Source organism: Schistocerca nitens, chromosome 3 (assembly GCF_023898315.1).
Source record: "Schistocerca nitens isolate TAMUIC-IGC-003100 chromosome 3, iqSchNite1.1, whole genome shotgun sequence".
Classification (NCBI taxonomy): Eukaryota; Metazoa; Arthropoda; class Insecta; order Orthoptera; family Acrididae; genus Schistocerca; species Schistocerca nitens.
Window position 1 is genome coordinate 945,819,475 of NC_064616.1, and position 19,827 is coordinate 945,839,301.

A 19,827-nucleotide genomic window follows, 5' to 3' on the forward strand; every position below is an offset into this window, starting at 1 on the left:
GAGTTAGGTGCCAGACTACACATTTAGAAGTAATTCCCACTTTTTTCCCAAGTCAGTTATTGCTTCTTTCACCTCAAGGAATAATTTGTTACTGTGAAAAATGCCAAGTTTCACTGTGATTTAAAGTCCACATTAAACTGTTTCTTCCCTTATAACTGCCAGGGTAAATCAGTTCAAAGGTAGGAGAAATGCAAAGGCATACCACCTATATATAATATGACTATGCCTGCTAAAGTACTGTGATGTTCAAACAAATCTTCAGAAAGAGGACAGTGTTACTGTACTAAGTACATGTCCTACAAAATAAAAAGTGAATATGGGAGTTAAAAACAAAATAAAGCTTGTAATGTATTTAACTCAGTTATCTTTCATAGTTATTACTTATAATCATGTCAAGGGCACATTTGGATAGTATATTGTACAATATAGTTTTTATATGTTTCTATTTTTTAAAATTATATTCTGCACTTTAATGACCCACTATGCAACTGCGCTTTTTTCAGATGGATGTGAATGGAAATTGTCCGACACACTACAGCCTTGTTGGTGCAGAAAAAACTACACTGATTATTAAGAAGGTTAAAGAAATTGGATCTTGTAACAACAGATATCAGCATCAGTCAGTGATTCAGACAACACCATATTCATTTAGATCGGTTAGTATCACAAAATTTCAATATAAATGACAGCTTAATTAGACACCCACATACTTTTCTTAAATAATCATGTTTCATGACAGATGAGTGAAGGTAAACATTCAACATTATATCACTAAAAGCAGTAGATGATGAGTTTTGGTACTTGGGCAGCAAAATAACTGATTATGGCTTAAGTAAATGGGAAATAAACTGCAGAAAGAATTAATATCTACATTAATCTAAGTGTTAGGAAGTCTTTTCTGAAGGAATGTGTCTAGAGTATAGCTCTGTACAGAAGGACTGTGTGAGTGATAACTAAAAAGAGAACAGAAGCTTTAGAAATGTGGTGCGGTAGGAGAATGCTGAAAATTAGATGGGCAGACTGAATAACTAATGAGGAGGTACTGAATCAAACTGGGGGGAAAAACGTATGCTACAAACTAACTAAAAGAAAAAACTGATTGATGGGATGCATCATGAGGAATCAAGAAATAGTCATTTTTGTAATGGAAGGAAGTATGGAGGGTAAGAATTATAGAATCAAACTGGGAGAATAAAGAAATTTATGGCACAAACTGACTAAAAGAAGGGACTAGTTGATGGGATGCATCCTGAAGCATCAAGAAATTCTGTTGATTCACCATTGACCAATTACAGTGGAATAGGTTTGTAGATTAAATATACACTCCTGGAAATTGAAATAAGAACACCATGAATTCATTGTCCCAGGAAGGGGAAACTTTATTGACACATTCCTGGGGTCAGATACATCACATGATCACACTGACAGAACCACAGGCACATAGACACAGGCAACAGAGCATGCACAATGTTGGCACTAGTACAGTGTATATCCACCTTTCGCAGCAATGCAGGCTGCTATTCTCCCATGGAGACGATCGTAGAGATGCTGGATGTAGTCCTGTGGAACGGCTTGCCATGCCATTTCCACCTGGCACCTCAGTTGGACCAGCGTTCGTGCTGGACGTGCAGACCGCGTGAGACGACGCTTCATCCAGTCCCAAACATGCTCAATGGGGGACAGATCCGGAGATCTTGCTGGCCAGGGTAGTTGACTTACACCTTCTAGAGCACGTTGGGTGGCACGGGATACATGCGGACGTGCATTGTCCTGTTGGAACAGCAAGTTCCCTTGCCGGTCTAGGAATGGTAGAACGATGGGTTCGATGACGGTTTGGATGTAGCGTGCACTATTCAGTGTCCCCTCGACGATCACCAGTGGTGTACGGCCAGTGTAGGAGATCGCTCCCCACACCATGATGCCGGGTGTTGGCCCTGTGTGCCTCGGTCGTATGCAGTCCTGATTGTGGCGCTCACCTGCACGGCGCCAAACATGCATACGACCATCATTGGCACCAAGGCAGAAGCGACTCTCATCGCTGAAGACGACACGTCTCCATTCGTCCCTCCATTCATGCCTGTCGCGACACCACTGGAGGCGGGCTGCACGATGTTGGGGCGTGAGCGGAAGACGGCCTAACGGTGTGCGGGACCGTAGCTCAGCTTCATGGAGACGGTTGCGAATGGTCCTCGCCGATACCCCAGGAGCAACAGTGTCCCTAATTTGCTGGGAAGTGGCGGTGCGGTCCCCTACGGCACTGCGTAGGATCCTACGGTCTTGGCGTGCATCCGTGCGTCGCTGCGGTCCGGTCCCAGGTCGACGGGCACGTGCACCTTCCGCCGACCACTGGCGACAACATCGATGTACTGTGGAGACCTCACGCCCCACGTGTTGAGCAATTCGGCGGTACGTCCACCCGGCCTCCCGCATGCCCACTATATGCCCTTGCTCAAAGTCCGTCAACTGCACATACGGTTCACGTCCACGCTGTCGTGGCATGCTACCAGTGTTAAAGACTGCGATGGAGCTCCGTATGCCACGGCAAACTGGCTGACACTGACGGCGGCGGTGCACAAATGCTGCGCAGCTAGCGCCATTCGACGGCCAACACCGCGGTTCCTGGTGTGTCCGCTGTGCCGTGCGTGTGATCATTGCTTGTACAGCCCTCTCGCAGTGTCCGGAGCAAGTATGGTGGGTCTGACACACCGGTGTCAATGTGTTCTTTTTTCCATTTCCAGGAGTGTACAACTAAGAATAATTTTTACAGTAAATTTTTTACAATTTACTTCCATATCTGTTGGAAATATCCTTAAGTACCAATATAAATCTTGTTTATTTCAAATAGTTCAGCTATCTTGTAAAATGTGTGTTTCAGTTACGAATCATCTTAATTTTGAAAATATATTAGGACAATGTCCAAGCAGATATTATAAGTTTATTAAAAACTTCTGAACCTGTTATTTTGTGTGCGTTTGCAGTCTTTGAGAGTTTGTGTCATGGTATATTGAGGTTCAGTTTGCCTCTGGTATTTTAAGGGTGTGTATTCTCTCGAGTGGTGAACTCATTTAAGTTACTTTTGATGTAAAGCATTGCAGTTAATGCCTGGAGCTTGCTAAAGAGGGTACAGCAGTGTACTTTAGGTGTAACTTTGCTCAGTGTTCTGATCACCCCCCCCCCCTCCCTCCCACACACACACATTTTTTCAGAATTTCACTCTGGAGGCAGGAATGTCCCCATAGCAGATGCCGCAGTAAATGTGTGACTGAAATAGGCCAATATATGCAACCTTCAGAGACTTACCAGTGACTGATGAAGGCTGAGGCCAGAAACATTACAGGAATGTAGGATATATTGCAGGGGGAGTTCCCACCTGTGCAGTTCAGAAAAGCAGGAATCAGTGGGAATGATCCAGAATGCACAGGCTGTTAAGCAGTCATTGAAATGAAGAACATTGAGTTGTGCAGTGTACCCAGCAATTGGGTGGTCCATCTGTTTCTTGGCCACAGACATCTGCAGCCATTCATGCGGACAGACAGCTTGTTGGTTGTCATGCCTACATAGAATGTGGCACATTTGTTGCAGGTATATTTTTGTGAAATTTTTCAGATGTACTTCTATGTTATTTATGTATTTTTACGTGTTTCTATCCTCCAGCATGGATCTTTCCTCCTTCCATCTTCATCAGTACAGAAAAGTTTTCTTATCTCTAGGCAGAACCCTGTTCCTGCTACGTTTACTGGCTCATAGAATCCCCCCAAATTCCCTTACCATCAAATTATACATCTCCATCTGCCACACTTCCTTCCTCAATGACCTCCATCTGTTCAGATTCTGCCAGTCCTTAACCCTCATCAACATAGTCCTGCAAAACCATATCAATCAATCCTTGCAATACCTCCTTTCCATCTGTAAAATTCTCCTGCTATGCAATCCCAAATGCCTGGATCCCACATCACACATTGAAACACTTGCCCTTCAAGAACTAGAGCAACGTGCACAATGCTACCTTAAAAAAACTCACCACCCTGTTCACTTCCTAACTCTGCCATGGACTACCACTATCCACCACCTCTACAACAACCTCCAAACCTCCCACCCATCCCCTCATAGCTAACAAACCCTGCCTTGCAGACCTACTACATTTACCTCACCTTCAAAGACTCCCTTCCATCACCATACAGAAATCAGAACCTACACAGACCCTAAACACAGTCGTGAACCTTTTCTCCAACTGCAGACGTATCAGTCCTTTCCAAAAGCCTCACCTTTTGCCTGGTCCCAAATTCAATCATGCAGGACTTGTTAAAGACCTTCTCTTCTTATCCCAGTCCATACAATTAACAAATTTCCACCATCAATCCTACCAGACTCAACCAAAGACCAATGCTGAATCCTACCTGACTCAGTCCACTCCTCCATCCAACAGCTGTCCCCTAATCACTCCTTGCTAACTTTCCAGAATTTCTTAACCTTGAACCTTGCCGCTACATCATTCCCCAAATCCCTCAACATGCAAACTATCCTTACATCTACAGAAAGAACTACAATCCACAAATCCTTAGGTCCATCCCAGAATCTCTCCCCAGAGTCGATGTCTTTCCTCATCACTACCACTGCACTCCTACCTTCTACATGCTTCTTAAAGTCCATAAACCCAACCACTCAGGACACCCCAATGTGGCCAGTTACTGTGCCTCAACTGAGAGAATCTCTGCTCTCATAGACCAATGCCTTCAGCCTATTACCCGCAACCTACCCTCCTACTTAAAAGATACCAATCATTTCCTCCATCAACTCTCCACAGCTCCTGTTCCTTTACCACATGGTTTTCTGATGACCACTATTTATGCCACCTCCCTTTACACTAACATCGTTAATGTCCATGGCCTTACCGCTGTTGAACACTATATTTCCCAATGCTCGACAGATTACAAACCTACACCCTTCTTCCTATTCACCATGAACAACTATATCCTGAGCCACAACTACTTCTCCTTTGAAGGCATTACCTACAAACAAATCCGAGGTACGGCTATGGGCATGCATATGGCACCATCTTATGCCAATCTATTTGTCGTCCATCTAGAGGAATCCTTCTGGAACACCCAGAATCCCAAACTCCTCACCTGGTTCAAATTCATTGATGGCATCTTCATGACATGGTTTGAGGGTGAGGACAACTTATCCATATTCCTCCAGAATCTCAGCACCTTTTCCCCCATTCACTTTACCTGGACCTCCAACAGGCCACATTCCTCAGTGTTGACCTCCACCTCAAAGAAGCTACATCAGTACCTCTGTCCACATTGAACCTCCAATGACTAGCAGTACCTCCACTTTGACAGCTGCCACCTATCCCATACCAAGAATTCCCTTCCATACAGCTTATCCACCCACGGTCACATTTGCAGTGACGAGTGATCCCTCTCGAAATACACTGAAGGTCTTACTGTGGCCTTCACAGACCACAGTTATCCTCCCAACTTTGTACAATTGTGCAAAAACAGATCTCCCATTCCTTATTTCTCCAATCACCTACCACCTCCCAAAGTCCCACCATCCAGCTACAGAAGAGCATTCCCCTCATGACTCAGTATCACCCAGGATTGGAGCAACTGAATCACATTCTCCACCAGGATTTTGACTTCCTCTCGTTGTGCCTTGAAATAAAATGTCCTCCCCACCATCCTTCCCACATCTCCCACATTGATATTCCACTGCCCACCAAACCCACACAATATCCTCATCCATCCCCACACAGCCCCTGCTCCCAACCCCTTGCCTTATGGCTCATATCCCTGTAATAGATCTAGATGCAAGACCTGTCCCATACATCCTCCCACCACCACCTACCCCAGCCCAGTCACAAGCATCACATAGCCCATCAAAGGCTACCTGTGAAACCAGTCATGTGATCTACAAGCTAAGCTGCAACCTCTGTGCTACATTCTATGTGGGCATGACAACCAAGAAGCTGTCTGTCCACTGTCAAACTGTGGCCAAGAAACAGCTGGATCACCCCATTGCTAAGAATGCTGCCCTACATGACATTCCTCACTTCAATGACTGCTTCACACCCTGTGCCATCTAGATCCTTCCTGCCAATACCAGCTTTTCTGAATTGTGCAAGTGGGTACTCTCCCTGCAACACATTCTATGTTTCCATAGCCCTCCTGGTCTCAACCTTAGTCATTGTACTTGCCCATCTAGCCCCTTGGCTATTCTCATTCCAGCACTAAAGAGTACTATTTCCACCAATGTACCCACAGTCTTTTCACTTCATTCCTTTTCTGCTAACCCCCCTCCCCCCCCTTGCCCTCTGTCTAACCACCTGACTGCACCCAGCTGCCCTACCCTCACTCTGCCTTGTCCATGCCATGCTCCCACATGCAGCACTTCAGCATCCCTCACCTGTGCTGTTATCCCTCCCCCTCCCAGCCCCAGCCTCCTTAGCCCCCCAACCAGTTGCTTCTCCCATCATGCACTGCTGCTCACAGTGAAGCCTCTGCAGCCATATACTGCAGTCATGTGTGTGTGAGAGTTGCATTTGCATGAGAGGGTGTGTGTATGCTGTCTATTTTTGATGAAGGCTTTGTTGGCCAAACACTCACTTTGTGACAGTCTTTTTGTAGTGCCTATCTGCGATCACTGTCTTCACTATTTGGTGAACAGGAACTATCCTTTTCATACTACCATTGCATATAACATCAAATAGACTTTGGTAATCTGTCCATTTACTGGTGTAATTAAATCCACTTTTTACACTGATTCTAAGTGCCACCTAGACTTCGAGTTACAGTATAAAACCCTTTGTTATTGAGTATTGTGATTCTTGATTATTGGCACCGTACATACTTCACTGTACTGTAAATATTGCACTGCTTTCAATAGTAACCATTTTATTTCTTCTGTTTTTAATGTTTTCTTGTTTGTTACTACTTAATGAAAAGCCTATGCTCAGTATATGGTTACCTCGGATTGTAGATGTGGAACATAGTTACTTACAATTTAAATAACATAAATCTAGTAGAAAGTTCATTACATTGTCATTTGCTATAGTACTATAGAGGCACATCTTTGGAGAACTTCATTGGCTAGTAGCACCATCTGTAACAATAGTGCTGCACATGTGGCTAGTTTTCTGTCAGCTGTCATTGATCTACATCCTTGTTCCTGTAACATTACAAGTGGTACACCTGGTTAGTGATAGACTGTATGTAACCATGGGGGCCTACTTTAGGTGAGATCACATCTATGTACCACTTACCAAATGCACTTTGTAAATCTTTATTTTGTCACAATCCCTATAAAATGTTTCTTTATTTTGTCTTGAACTACATAGATTTTTTTCAGTTTGTACATGACAATGAGTAATGCCAGATGACTGGTATACATGGAACAAAAGTTTCATTGGCATGTGTCATAGAATGGAAGTTTGAATATAAAATGTACTTCACTATTGTTCACTTCCGTTATGCAATTTTCTGTATTTTAGATATGAAGATGACTCATCAGTGAGCTGAAACTAGTTATCAAATAAAGTAATTTTAGTGATCTTGACCTTGTATTTTCTTTCCACATATTTTAACATGACAGATTGCAAATCGTCCCATTTGACAATGTCAAATAACTATGTAACCCATTAGGCTAGCAGTGAAAGTATTTGATCCTTTTGAAACATTCATCAAATATTTTGATTTTACAGTCTAATGTTTCACTTAGCTGCTCCAGTTTTCTAGTCAGATTATTGATCATGTATATAATAAGTGCATCTATTCTGCATGAAAACCATCATTAAAAATTGTTACACTTTGTGTCTTTTATTGCTTGTTTGACACAAAACTAGTTAGTTTGTGTTTTGTGTTTATCTGATACTGTACAACATATGTTAGAGTTTATGTTGAGGCCGGCCGCGGTGGTCTAGCGGTTCTGGCACTGCAGTCCGGAACCGCGGGACTGCTACGGTCGCAGGTTCGAATCCTGCCTCGGGCATGGGTGTGTGTGATGTCCTTAGGTTAGTTAGGTTTAAGTAGTTCTAAGTTCTAGGGGACTTATGACCTAAGATGTTGAGTCCCATAGTGCTCAGAGCCATTTGAACCATTTTTTTTTTATGTTGAGTACTAGAAGCACTTCCTCATCATTTCATTCACTCTTCAAACAGAACCCATTCGTGTAAGCTTGATTTTCTCCACATGTAATCTTATGGTCATTATCCTAGGTGTAAGTTAGAGGAAGTAATATTTTCCTTACAACATACTGGAATGTGGGCTCTTGCAATTTTGAAGGTAGGGATCTCTGCATTGCACAATTCTATTGTCTGTTCATATAAGAGTCAGTTTCCAGACATCATCATTGCTTTACTTCACATGTCCATAAATGCATACATTGATATAAATATGTTGATAAGGAATTATCAATTATTTCCTACAAAAACAAACCATAGACATTAACAATTTTACAAAGAGACATTACTGCTTGAAATCTTCTGTTGAATAATACCATTTCTCTATTAATAAAACCTACAGTTTCTTTTTAAGGTGTTTAAATTAGATATATTAAGATTGTATGGTAGTCTGTTGTAAAATAATTGTTTCTGTTTTCTGTGGACTGTAGTCTGCAAACTTTTTATTAGTTGTAATTCTGTGAAAATTTTGTTTTACCCATATATTATAGTTATGTACATTGCTTCCAGAAAGGATTTGTGACTATGGAGTGTGAACTGATATGAAACTGCAGATTAAACTGTGTGCTGGACCGAGGCCCACATTCCAGTACAATGTAAGGAAAATATTACTTCCTCTAACTTACACCTAAGATAATGACCATAAGATTACATGTGGAGAAAATCAAGCTTTGGATTTTGCTGGCATGTGTGCTCAATGACTGAGCTAACAAAGCACAACTCACACCCCATTCTCATAGTTTTGCTTCCACCAGTAACTTATCTCTTACCTTCCATAATTCACTGACATTCTCCTGCAAATTTTGGAAGGTAGGAGATGAGATACTGGCAGAAGTAAAGCTGTGAGGGTTGGGTGTGAGACATGCTTGGATAGCTCAGTCATTAGAGCACTTTTCCAACAAAGTAAAGGTCCTGAGTACAAGTCTCGGTCCGGCACACGGAGTTCATCTGACAGGAAGTTTTATATCAGTGCACATTCCACTGCAGAATGAAAATTTCATTCTGGAAACATACCTCTCTGCAATATGCTTTCTTCTACGAGTGCTAGTACTACAACCATCACAGGAGAACTTATGTGAAGTTAGAAAGGTAGGAGATGAGGTACTGATAGGTAGAATATGAGGTACTATTGGAAGTAAAGCTGTGACAATGGGCTGTAAGTCATGCTTGGGTTGCTCAGCCAGCCGAGCCCTTGCCCAGTGAAAGTCAGAGATCCTGAGTTCGAGTCTTGGTCTGGCACACAGTTTTAATCTGACAGGCAGTTTCATGTACATTGCTTTGTATTATATTATCTTCTGGGTTTAGCTTCACTGTCATGATTTCCTGCTGGATGTACGTAGAGTTGATGGTAAGCACTTTAACCACCCCTGATCTCAATACCATTGTGAAGTTGTTGATACGTCAATCCAAAATATGTATGCCTTAAGGTATCATGGGCCAGGAAGGTTGAGGCATATTTCAATACATGTATATTAGTACTGAATTTCTTACAAATATAAACCATTTGCTCTTTCCATGACTGGTTTTCATTGACAATAATACTCAAAAAATTAGTCAAACAAGGGTTTTGTAAACAATCAAACCAGTCTATGGACTGAAGACACCAGCAGCAGCACCACCAATATTCTGCTGCTAAATCTCAGTCTAACATCTGGCTTCTACACAGCTAGAATTTCAATGTTATTTCACTCTAGATTATTCAGACAGCTACTTCTGGATGTTTCAAACTTGTGACTGTTTCCATTGACTGATCACTGATCATTTAGACAATTAATATAGTTTGTGTCTCTTTGAACATATTAAATTCTATTTATTTGTGTTGGAAGTCAGTTGACCTGTGCACCAAGTGCTGATCATCTGCATCTTATCGTGGTTTTTGGAACAATTTTCTAACAGCCTCTCTATATAACTGCATCATTTGCAACGATCATCAGGGACCCAGAAATTTAATATCCCATGTCATTTATACTTATCATGAACAGTAACAGTTCTACTGCATTTATGTAAGGTAAATAATATGATAAATATTGATTCTGATTATTTCTCTCCATTAGGAATGATATACTGATATTGGAGGAGTCTTCAATCCATTTGCATTCCTCTTCATATATTCCATAAGTATGTGTTTTTTCAATGAGGTACAGTACCAAACTCTATCAAAGGCTTTCCAGAAGTCATGAAACATGTGATAGATATAGTCTATAATATCTACAACCTTCTGGAACTAGTAAACAAACACAGCAAGCAGAGTTTCTCATGATTATTGCTTGTAGACTACATGTTGATTTTTACAAAGGACCTGTTCAATGTTCATATTAACTCTGTGCAGCTGATCCTTTCAAAATTTTGTCACCTTAAATTTGTGGATTGTTTTGTTTGTAAATGAATTAAAAATGAATTATTCGAAAACTAAACTCTAAATTATGTTTTTTTCCCATAGAATTTCCAGCCTCTTCCAATTATGAAGTCAAACAGTTCATGTCAACTGCATGTGGACCACAATATATACAGCAAAATTGATTGTGAAGAAGTTCACTTATTCCAACCATTTTCATATAAGCAAAGTGGAGCGAAAACTATAATTCATCAAGTTTTGACTCTTACCTCAGAGTCAAATGTAACGATTGATGATATAGGTATGAAAATTTGAAGCTAATAATGTTCAAATTTTAATTTCAAAAGTAAAAAATTTAAAAAAGGAACATTTGGAAAAGTTGAAAAATAAAATTAAAGTTACATGTTTGTTTTCAGATACAATCACTAGAAGAACATCCCTTTCATTTGACCATATACAAACTCCAAAGCCTATGTCTGCTGATCTTGGAACATCAAGAGACCTTCTTATGTTAATGTGTGAACTGAATGATGTAAGTTGTGTACTTAAGTATCATTTGCATCTCATGTTGCAGAACTCTTTGGGAGGGGAAGACAACCATTATCAATATATTTTTCACAAGTAAGGTCTATTGCAGTGTTTTCTGTGTAATATAGTACAACATATAAACTGCATTCTAATAAATTTGAACGTAAAATATAATATCTTAGCAACACAAAAGATACAGTGCAATATAAATACATACTTAATATTGAACGTTTCCTACTTATGATTACAAATCAAATCACAGTACCTATACACACACTTATGGGCCTCAATAATCATTTCACTCGATTATCATAGCTGCAAATAGACAAAAATATTAAGAGACATAACAGGATTATGACATTATGTTGTAATATGACCTAGGGGTCATAATATGACCTTATGTGAAACCTTCCTTATCCCATAATATTGTGAGTTATTTGCATCTACCAAAAATGCACTCTAGGACAAACAAAGACATGCCACAAAGGAATTATCTGAGTGGGATGGAAATTGGTAGATGTGAAGTACCTTTTTATTTTTTTATTTTTTCCCCCAATCAGTCTTCTGACTGGTTTGAAGTGGCCTGTCATCAATTAATTATTAAATCTTTTTCTCATGGTAACCTCCCCCTTGGAGGTCCCCTCCCGGAGATCTGAATGGGGGACTACTCCAGAATTTTTTGCCAATGGAGAGATCATCATGACACTTCTTCAATTACAGGCCACATGTCCTGAAGATACACATTATGTGTCTTTAATGCAGTGGTTTCCATTGCCTTCTGCATCCTCATGCTGTTGATCACTGCTGATTCTTCCGCCTTGAGGGGCAGTTTCCCACCCCTAGGACAAGAGAGTGCCATGAATCTCTGTCCACTCCTCCACTCTCTTTGACAAGGCCATTGTCAGAATGAGGGTGACTTCTTATGTGGAAAGTTTTTGGCCACCAATGCTGATTATTAATCAAAATTTAAGCAGTAGCAGGATTTGAACCCAGTACCGAAGACGTTCTGATTATGAATCAAAGACGCTACCCCTAGACCACAGGTCTAGGTCACATTAGGACATCAGAATCGATTGCTGGTTGGAGGGCCCTGATGATAATGCTCCAAAATCCAAATATTATCAATTGAGGAGAGACCCAGTGACCTTGCTGACCAAGGTAGAATTTGGCAAGCACAAAGACAAGCAGTAGAAACTCTTGCTATATTTGGGCAGACATTATCTTGCTGAAATGTAAGCACAGAATAGCTTGCCATGAAGGGCAACAAAACTGTGCTGCTGTGATATAAGGGTGCCGCAGATGACAACCAAATGGGTCATGCTATGAAATGAAATGGTGCCCCAGACTGTTACTCCTGGTTGTCAGACTGGATGGCGGGTGACATTCAAATTGGTATCCCACCGCTGTGTGTAGTCTCTCCAGACATGTCTTCAGGGCTCAGTTTGAAGTGGGACTCATCACTGAAGATGGACTCATCAGTGGAGATAATTCTACTCTTGTCAGTGAAATTCCAGGCTGGATGTGCTCAATACCACTTCAAAAGGGCTTGTTGGTGTACAGAGGACAATGGTAGTCATCGGAAGGGGTGCAATGATCTCAGCCCCATTCTGTGAGCCACCTATTAATGGTCATTTGGTCACTGAAGCACAAGTTGCATATTTAATCAGTGATAATGATGAATCCAGAGTTCTGAGTGCCTCTGATGATTGCTTGGTCATCAAATTCTGTCGTTTCCCTACGTTGAGCACTTCCATCTTGACACTCTGTTTGGCTGTGGTTCACACATTCCTTCCAACGTTGTCAAATAGTGGCATCGCTCCTATTCAGATGTCAAACAATTTTTTGATTACTATAACCAGCTTCTTTGAGCCCAACTGCATGTCCTCTCTCAAATGATGACATCTGCGTATATTTTTTATGCACCTGTTTGCATGGCATAGTTACTGTCCAGCTGAGTACATGGAATGAAATTAACAAAAAATTTAAGCCCTGATATTGACATGTCCCCATTTACTATTTTTGCCATCTGTGTGTAAATTGTGCTGCAGCATCACACTTTCAGCCATCAGCCACCGAAGTTTACAGTTTTGCATTTCCATTGATACCCATATGAATATTGATTTGTGGCCAATTTGCGTAACTCCTTCATGGTGCATCTTTTTTTTAAGTGTGTTGTTGAATGTTATGAGCCAAATAATGTCATACAGACAAATTTCTTAAAGCAAGGGAAACTGAAACTGCACCCCAATGAAGATGGAAGAAAACTAACTTTTGGGAGTGCATGATCCTACATGTGGAGAAAGAAAGGAAAATGTTACCTGTAATGGAACCACTGACACATCATGTAGAAAGTTATTTAGTAGTGTGGCTGATGGGGAACACAATAGTACTGGACCAGAATCAAATGAACAATGAAATGACAGCAAATAAACAAAAAAAGAAGCAGTTAGTGGAGATAAAGAAAAATAGAAATAAAAACATATGCCAGAAAATGTAAAGGATGAAAAATAAATGGTGATATTTGAAGGAGTGGCAAAGGTTACAATTGGGGAAAGGAGGAATTTCAAAGTTACTAGAGCAGAGTAATTTCTGATACTATCAGAACCACAAATTTTAAACAGTCTACTTTCAGGGGAGGCATACTGAGATTGAAAAAATCTTCAGATAATCCAAAAACTGGTTCCACTGTTTACATTTTTACTGTTTAATTTAGATTACAGATTCCACTATTTAAACTTTAAAAAATAATTATGAGACATGGGAAGAATGACTGCTTAAATACCTCTGTGTCTGCTGTAATTAATTTAGCCTCATTTTCATGGTCACTGTGGGGGTTATACATAGTGATCTGTAGTATGTTCTTAGCTTACACACCTAAAACTAGTCATCAGAACTACGTAAGTAGGCCTCAACAGGATAGGTACCTTCCAGAATGTGTCATCTGAGGTTTTTCAGCGTTTTGTGATGCTCTTCTGTGAATTAAGTAGACCTGTGATCATCTGTGCTGCACTTTGTATGTGTTCAGTATCTTCTGTTAATCATATCTGTTATGGATTTCTCACATTTCAGCAATATTCTAGCATGGGTCACACAAGTGTTTTGTGAACAATCTTCTTTGTAGACTGACTGTATTTTCTCTGTATTCTATTAATCAATAAAAGTCTTAAGCCCACATTATTTACTATTGAGCCTTTGTGATCATTACAGTTCATAGCACACCAAATTTTTATGCCAAGGCATATGCAAGAATTAAATGAATATCAGTTCTCCAGATTTTGATGACAGTATTGCAATAGGTGACTGAATTATAGGACATCAATTAAATTTAATGGTTTAAAGATAGCCAGAACATAAACTCACAGAAGTTCCCAGAAACAGGAAGCAGAAAAATTACTGAACTAAAATGCATAGGTTGCATGATTTAAGAACATCTACAATTAAAAAATCCAAATATACAAATTTAAAGCATTACATTACAGCTTGTAAAGGAGATTGTTTAACATTGCATTTTAAATGGGATTAAATAGATACAGTAGAAAGAAAAATTTAAATAATAATAATAACAATAATAATAATAACAGAAATGTATGCAGTACAAACAAAAGTTGAAAATTAAAACAATCTAGCATGAGTAAAAATGAAGTATCAGAATAATGGTATGACTGAGGTTCAATAATTCCAACAAAATAAATCAACACTGACTTGGATCAGAGCCAAATAAGATCGGTAAGAAAGCAATTATCAGGAATTATAAATGTCAGAAAGGGGCTGTTTCAGACTAAAATACTAAATTTAGAGAGATATAAAGGCAAGGATGTAAGAAATTAGGGATTTCATAGCCACAATGAGGAAATAAGAGAAGGAGATAAAATAACTAAAAACGAAACTGAGAGAGAGAGAGAGAGAGAGAGAGAGAGAGAGAGAGAGAGAGAGAGAGAGAAACTGAAGTTGTAATATGATCTCAGTTTGTAAAGAAATTTAAAAGAAATTACAGATAGAAAGATGGATTAGATAGACTGAAACCTAGTGAGGTAGGGATGGACTTGGAGAAGAGGATGGGAAAGGAAATAGAAAGTGAAGGAATAAAGTTACTGATCAGAAATGTTACAATTAAGACACAAAAGATATGAAAGGTTGTGTGAGAAGTCAGACTTCTTGGGGCATATTTGTGGGAAATACATTCGTCACTGTCTTGGTACACATGCACTGGCACACACAAGACTTGGTCAGCAGAATGACATAATTGGACACAGAAATGTTCTCACAGTTCCTTTATTAGAACTTGACACAACTACATTTAACATATAGTAGGATTACATAGGATAATGTACTAACTTAATCTGTACCAGAAAAAACACTGGTTCTCTCCTTAAGGACATTACTGTTTGCACGCACTTGGATCTTGTTTATGTACTAATGCAAAACTAAATACTAACGTACTAACTTGAAGGTATCTGTGTCACTTAACATAATTCCCTTTGGTGTACACTTGATTAGAGGGGGGCTGTCTGTATTTGACTTAGAGGGAGCAGAAACAAACTGTAAATAAGTTGTGGTGGATGACACACAGTGGATTCTCACAGTTTGAAGTGTGGACACCATTTATCACACATGACCCCATCAAAAAGGCACCAAGCAATCTGTAACTTGCGAACATGCTTGTGTGCCACGATGGCAGGTAGAGCAACGAGCATAGCTGGTGCTGCCCCACAGCGAGCCCAGTGCGAGGGTGACATGATGCCGCACTGCCAGCCAGGACAAGGGGTGGTATAGCACCACAGTCAATTGTGCTGGTATTTGAACAGGTAATGCATGGTGCGTGGTGGAAAATGCACCCTGCATTGATGGTGTGCACTGTCCTGTGCCAGTGCTGTGTGTACCCACTGCTGGTGCCCTTCTTTGCTAGGCTAGGTCACATGTCACTGCGGGGGTGTACACTGGTGTTGTGATGACAGTGAGCAGTCCCTTGGTGCCAGAAGTGCAGTGTTACTGCTTAATCATTTGGGTGCGGTGGCCACGAACATGTTCAGCAGCAGGGGTGGAGTGGTGGACCTCTTGTATGGTTCTGACAGGGCATGAGGTGGCACAAATGGCAGGGCAGCTCCAGACACAGGGTCCCATGGGCCATCATTTGGATCAGCAGTGTTCGCTGAGACACCTTCATCATTGTTCGGTGCCACCTCAATCTCGATGGGCAGCAATATGTATGTGCTCATGGTGTTGAGTGCGTACACCAGCTGCAGATGATAACTGCAAACATTAGTGATGGTGCCTTGGAGCTGCATGGAGAACTTCTTGGTGACACACACGAGGGGACGTGGTGTGGACCCAAGTATTGTGGTGGAGTGGTGACTGTCTGGCATTCACCTGGAGCATTACGTGTGTGTACATTCCAAGATCGCAGTGCATGGTAGGCTGGCCCTCATCATGCCGTTCGGGAGAGGGGAGGGGGGGGGGGAGGGGATGGGTGCAGGCGTGCCAGTGAGTTGTGCAGCTGCTGCACAAAGGCCGGGACACAGGTCGTGGGTGGCAGGGTGGTGGCTCAGTAAGGTCACCTGAGATGATGAGCAGCTGCCCATGCATGAGCTTGGCAGTGGACCTAAGAGGACTAAAGGGAGTTGGCATACCAAGTTGGGGTGGCATATAAGGGCAGCTTTTAAAGACCTATGAAAATGGTCCATCATGAAACTGGAGGTAGGGTTTAGCTTGTTGTAAAGTGCACGAGCATACCACAAGTTTACATGAGAACCTTAAATGAACAAGACATGAACTACCATCTGCGGTCCATGGTGACATTGTGGGGGCACCCAACACACAAGACCCCAGTGTTTATAAAGGCCTAGGCCACTGTGTCTGTTATTATGTCTGACAGCAGCTTTTGGCTACCAGGTCAATCTGTCAGTTGCAGTAAGGGAATATGAGTATCTGTTGGATGATGGCAGGGACATTCATGTGTATGTATGAGAAGTGGGACAAGCCATCCAGATTTTCATAAGCCGCCTTGTGGAAGTCTGGGGGATGGGGGGGCCATGGCGGCCAGTACTGGAATGAATGTTGCACCAGATCATTTTATGGATACCTGACAGTGTGTGGGGTTGCAGCTTAAGGCTTGTATTTTTGTCATTGCTCAACCACAGGAGCATGGGGTCTACAGCCTGGGTGGCGGCAAGTGCCTTGTAGTCAAGGGGAGCAGCAAGGCCCACAATCAATGAGGCAATAGATTATTTTTTATGCCAGCCACATGCCACACATCTGCAGTAAACTGTGCAACATATTTCCACTGTCAGAATTGTTGGGGTGAGATCTATGTGCTCTCCTTGTGACAGAAACCCATTGTTGAGGTGGTGATCAGCAAAAACTGTGAATGGCACCCCTCCTCTGAGGGGCAGAAATACCTAATCATCTTACACACAGTGAGGAGCATGTAATTATACCTGGCCCAATGCTGCTGCAGCTCTGTGCACTTTGCTAAGACAAATGCCAGAGGCTGTCAAGTCCGGTCGATATGTTGCTGCAGGACTGTGCCTGTTGCAGACTGGCTGGTACTGGCAGCAATTGTGAAGAAGGCGGTCAGTGAGGGGTGGGATAGGAGGGCAGCTTGTGAGAGGTCATGCTTCTATTGATCAAAACTGTCTGACATGTGTACCATCCAGTGAATGGACCTCTTGACCTTTATGTGGTCACCATGGAATGTGGCCATGACCAGCACTTGCATGCCCATAATGTCCTTCAGGATAGTTTGAGTTCTTTCTATGTAATGGGGCATGGGAACTAGGACACAGTCCACACCTTCTTGTCTTGCCTGTGGATGATATCCTGTGCCCCAGGAAGTTGATCTCCAGAACACTAAAAATGCATTTCACCAGGTTGATAATGACAGCCACCTCCTGGAGATGAGAGAATACCTCCCAGAAACAGCAGTGGTGCTCTGTAAAGTTGCATTTGTAAATCAGAATATCATCCAAGTAAGCAAGACATCCTGAACCACCACGTAAGATGTTTTCAAGGAAGAACTGCCACGTCAGGATGGCGTTTCAGAGCCCAAATCACATGAAAACATTCTTGAAGAGGCCAAAAGATGCACTAAAGGCTCTTTACACCTTGTCAGAAGGAGTAACTGGCATCTGCATAAATGCTTTTGCACAGTCCACTTTGCTAAAAACAGTTGTACCACACAGGTCATTGCTGTGCAAAGGTGGAATAGGGTAATGATTGGACACTGTCCTGGAGTGAAGCACCCGAAAGGAGCTCTGTGTAAATAATTTCAGATAGCTTGCTATAAATGAGTTGGAGTGAAGGGCAACTGTTTTCACCCCATTGGGTCATAGTTGCTCTTATTCAAAGTTCTGTTTATTAATTAGAATTCTCCTTCAGTCATTGCTTCGCCTTCAGGACTTCTATGGCTTTCAGCAATGGTGGATCACCTCTATGCAATGATGACTGAGATATCACCCACAGTGCTGTGTTCCATCAAAGGGTTCCGTGAAAGGCAGGCAGTCTCTTCGTGTTTGCATCTGCTTTTGTATTCTACTGTCACATTGTACCCCAGACGTCTCAGTGCCCATCTCTGCATTTGATCCAACAGATCCTTCAGGCTAGTCAGCCAACTTACAGAATAGTGTTCCATCAAAAATGGTGGTCCACAACAACAGTGAGTGGTTTACCAAATAACACTTCCAGTGGCCACCAAACTCCCCAGACATGAACATTATTGCGCATATCTGGGACGCCTTGCAACATGCTGTACAGAAGAGACCTTCACCCTCTCATACTCTTATGGATTTATGGACAGTCCTGCAGGATTCATGGTGTCACTTCTCTCCAGCACTACTTTAGACATTATCCAAGTCAATGCCACATGGTGTTGCGGCACTTCTGCATGCTCGCAGGGGCCCTACACGATATTAGTCAGGTGTACCAGTTTCTTTGGCTCTTCAGTGTATATCCCATTTGTGATGTGCAGCACAACTATTTTTGTGTCACAGAACATAGTCTCCTTTAGTTGGTGGCAAAACACATGTGACATTACAGGAAAAGAAGCCTCTTAGTTGACTATTGGCCAGCCAGGTTGGTCATCAGTGATGACTTTTGAGGAGATTTCCTGACACCTTGGTAGCTGTCATCTGTGGAGGGTTTTCATCTGTGGTGGCTTCACCTCCATAGGTGGCTGCCTTGCTTCATTTTCCTGGATTTGGTGACTAGGCAAGGAGCTATTAATTCTGTATGGCAGGGAGAAAATGTTATGGCATGTTGTGGAGCAACCTTGTTCAGAGTATGGTGATGGGCTTCGTCTGACAAGTTGACTATATTATCTTACAATTGACTGACATGGATAGAAGTGTTGTGATGGTTGATGTCTCACCATGAGATAGTTATTGAACACTCATCTTCTTTTGGTGCAGGATCATACAGGGTGTATAAGGTGTCCACAGTAGAAACACACAGGCCTGTTGTCCACCACCCTCCAGATGTCTGCTCTCCTGTGGGGAATTATACTTGGCATAGAAGTGGGCTATATCTGCATTGTTCAGATTATTGGTCATAGTTTGAAGGCTGTGAAACCAGTCTTCAGTTTCCTGAGTCCATTCATTATGACATGTTCAACTGGAGGAGATTGTTACTAAAGATCAACACATCTCTTCTTTAACATTCTCCATTACTTGCTAATGTATTGGATTAACATTCAACATTCATGGCTGATATCACTTGTGTACGTAGTCTGACCTTCCCCCATGAACCATGGACCTTGCCGTTGGTGGGGAGGCTTGCGTGCCTCAGCGAT

General features: G+C 41.7%; 1 protein-coding gene across 1 annotated transcript in view; it reads left to right on the forward strand.

Moving 5' to 3' along the window:
• Positions 1-19,827, forward strand: part of LOC126249021 (uncharacterized) — a 712,654-nt gene that overhangs the window by 8,837 nt on the left and 683,990 nt on the right. Inside the window, exons 4-6 of the mRNA XM_049950623.1 lie at positions 504-656; positions 10,623-10,818; positions 10,934-11,049. Coding sequence (XP_049806580.1) covers positions 504-656; positions 10,623-10,818; positions 10,934-11,049 — 465 coding nt within the window. The remainder of the gene's footprint in view (positions 1-503; positions 657-10,622; positions 10,819-10,933; positions 11,050-19,827) is intronic.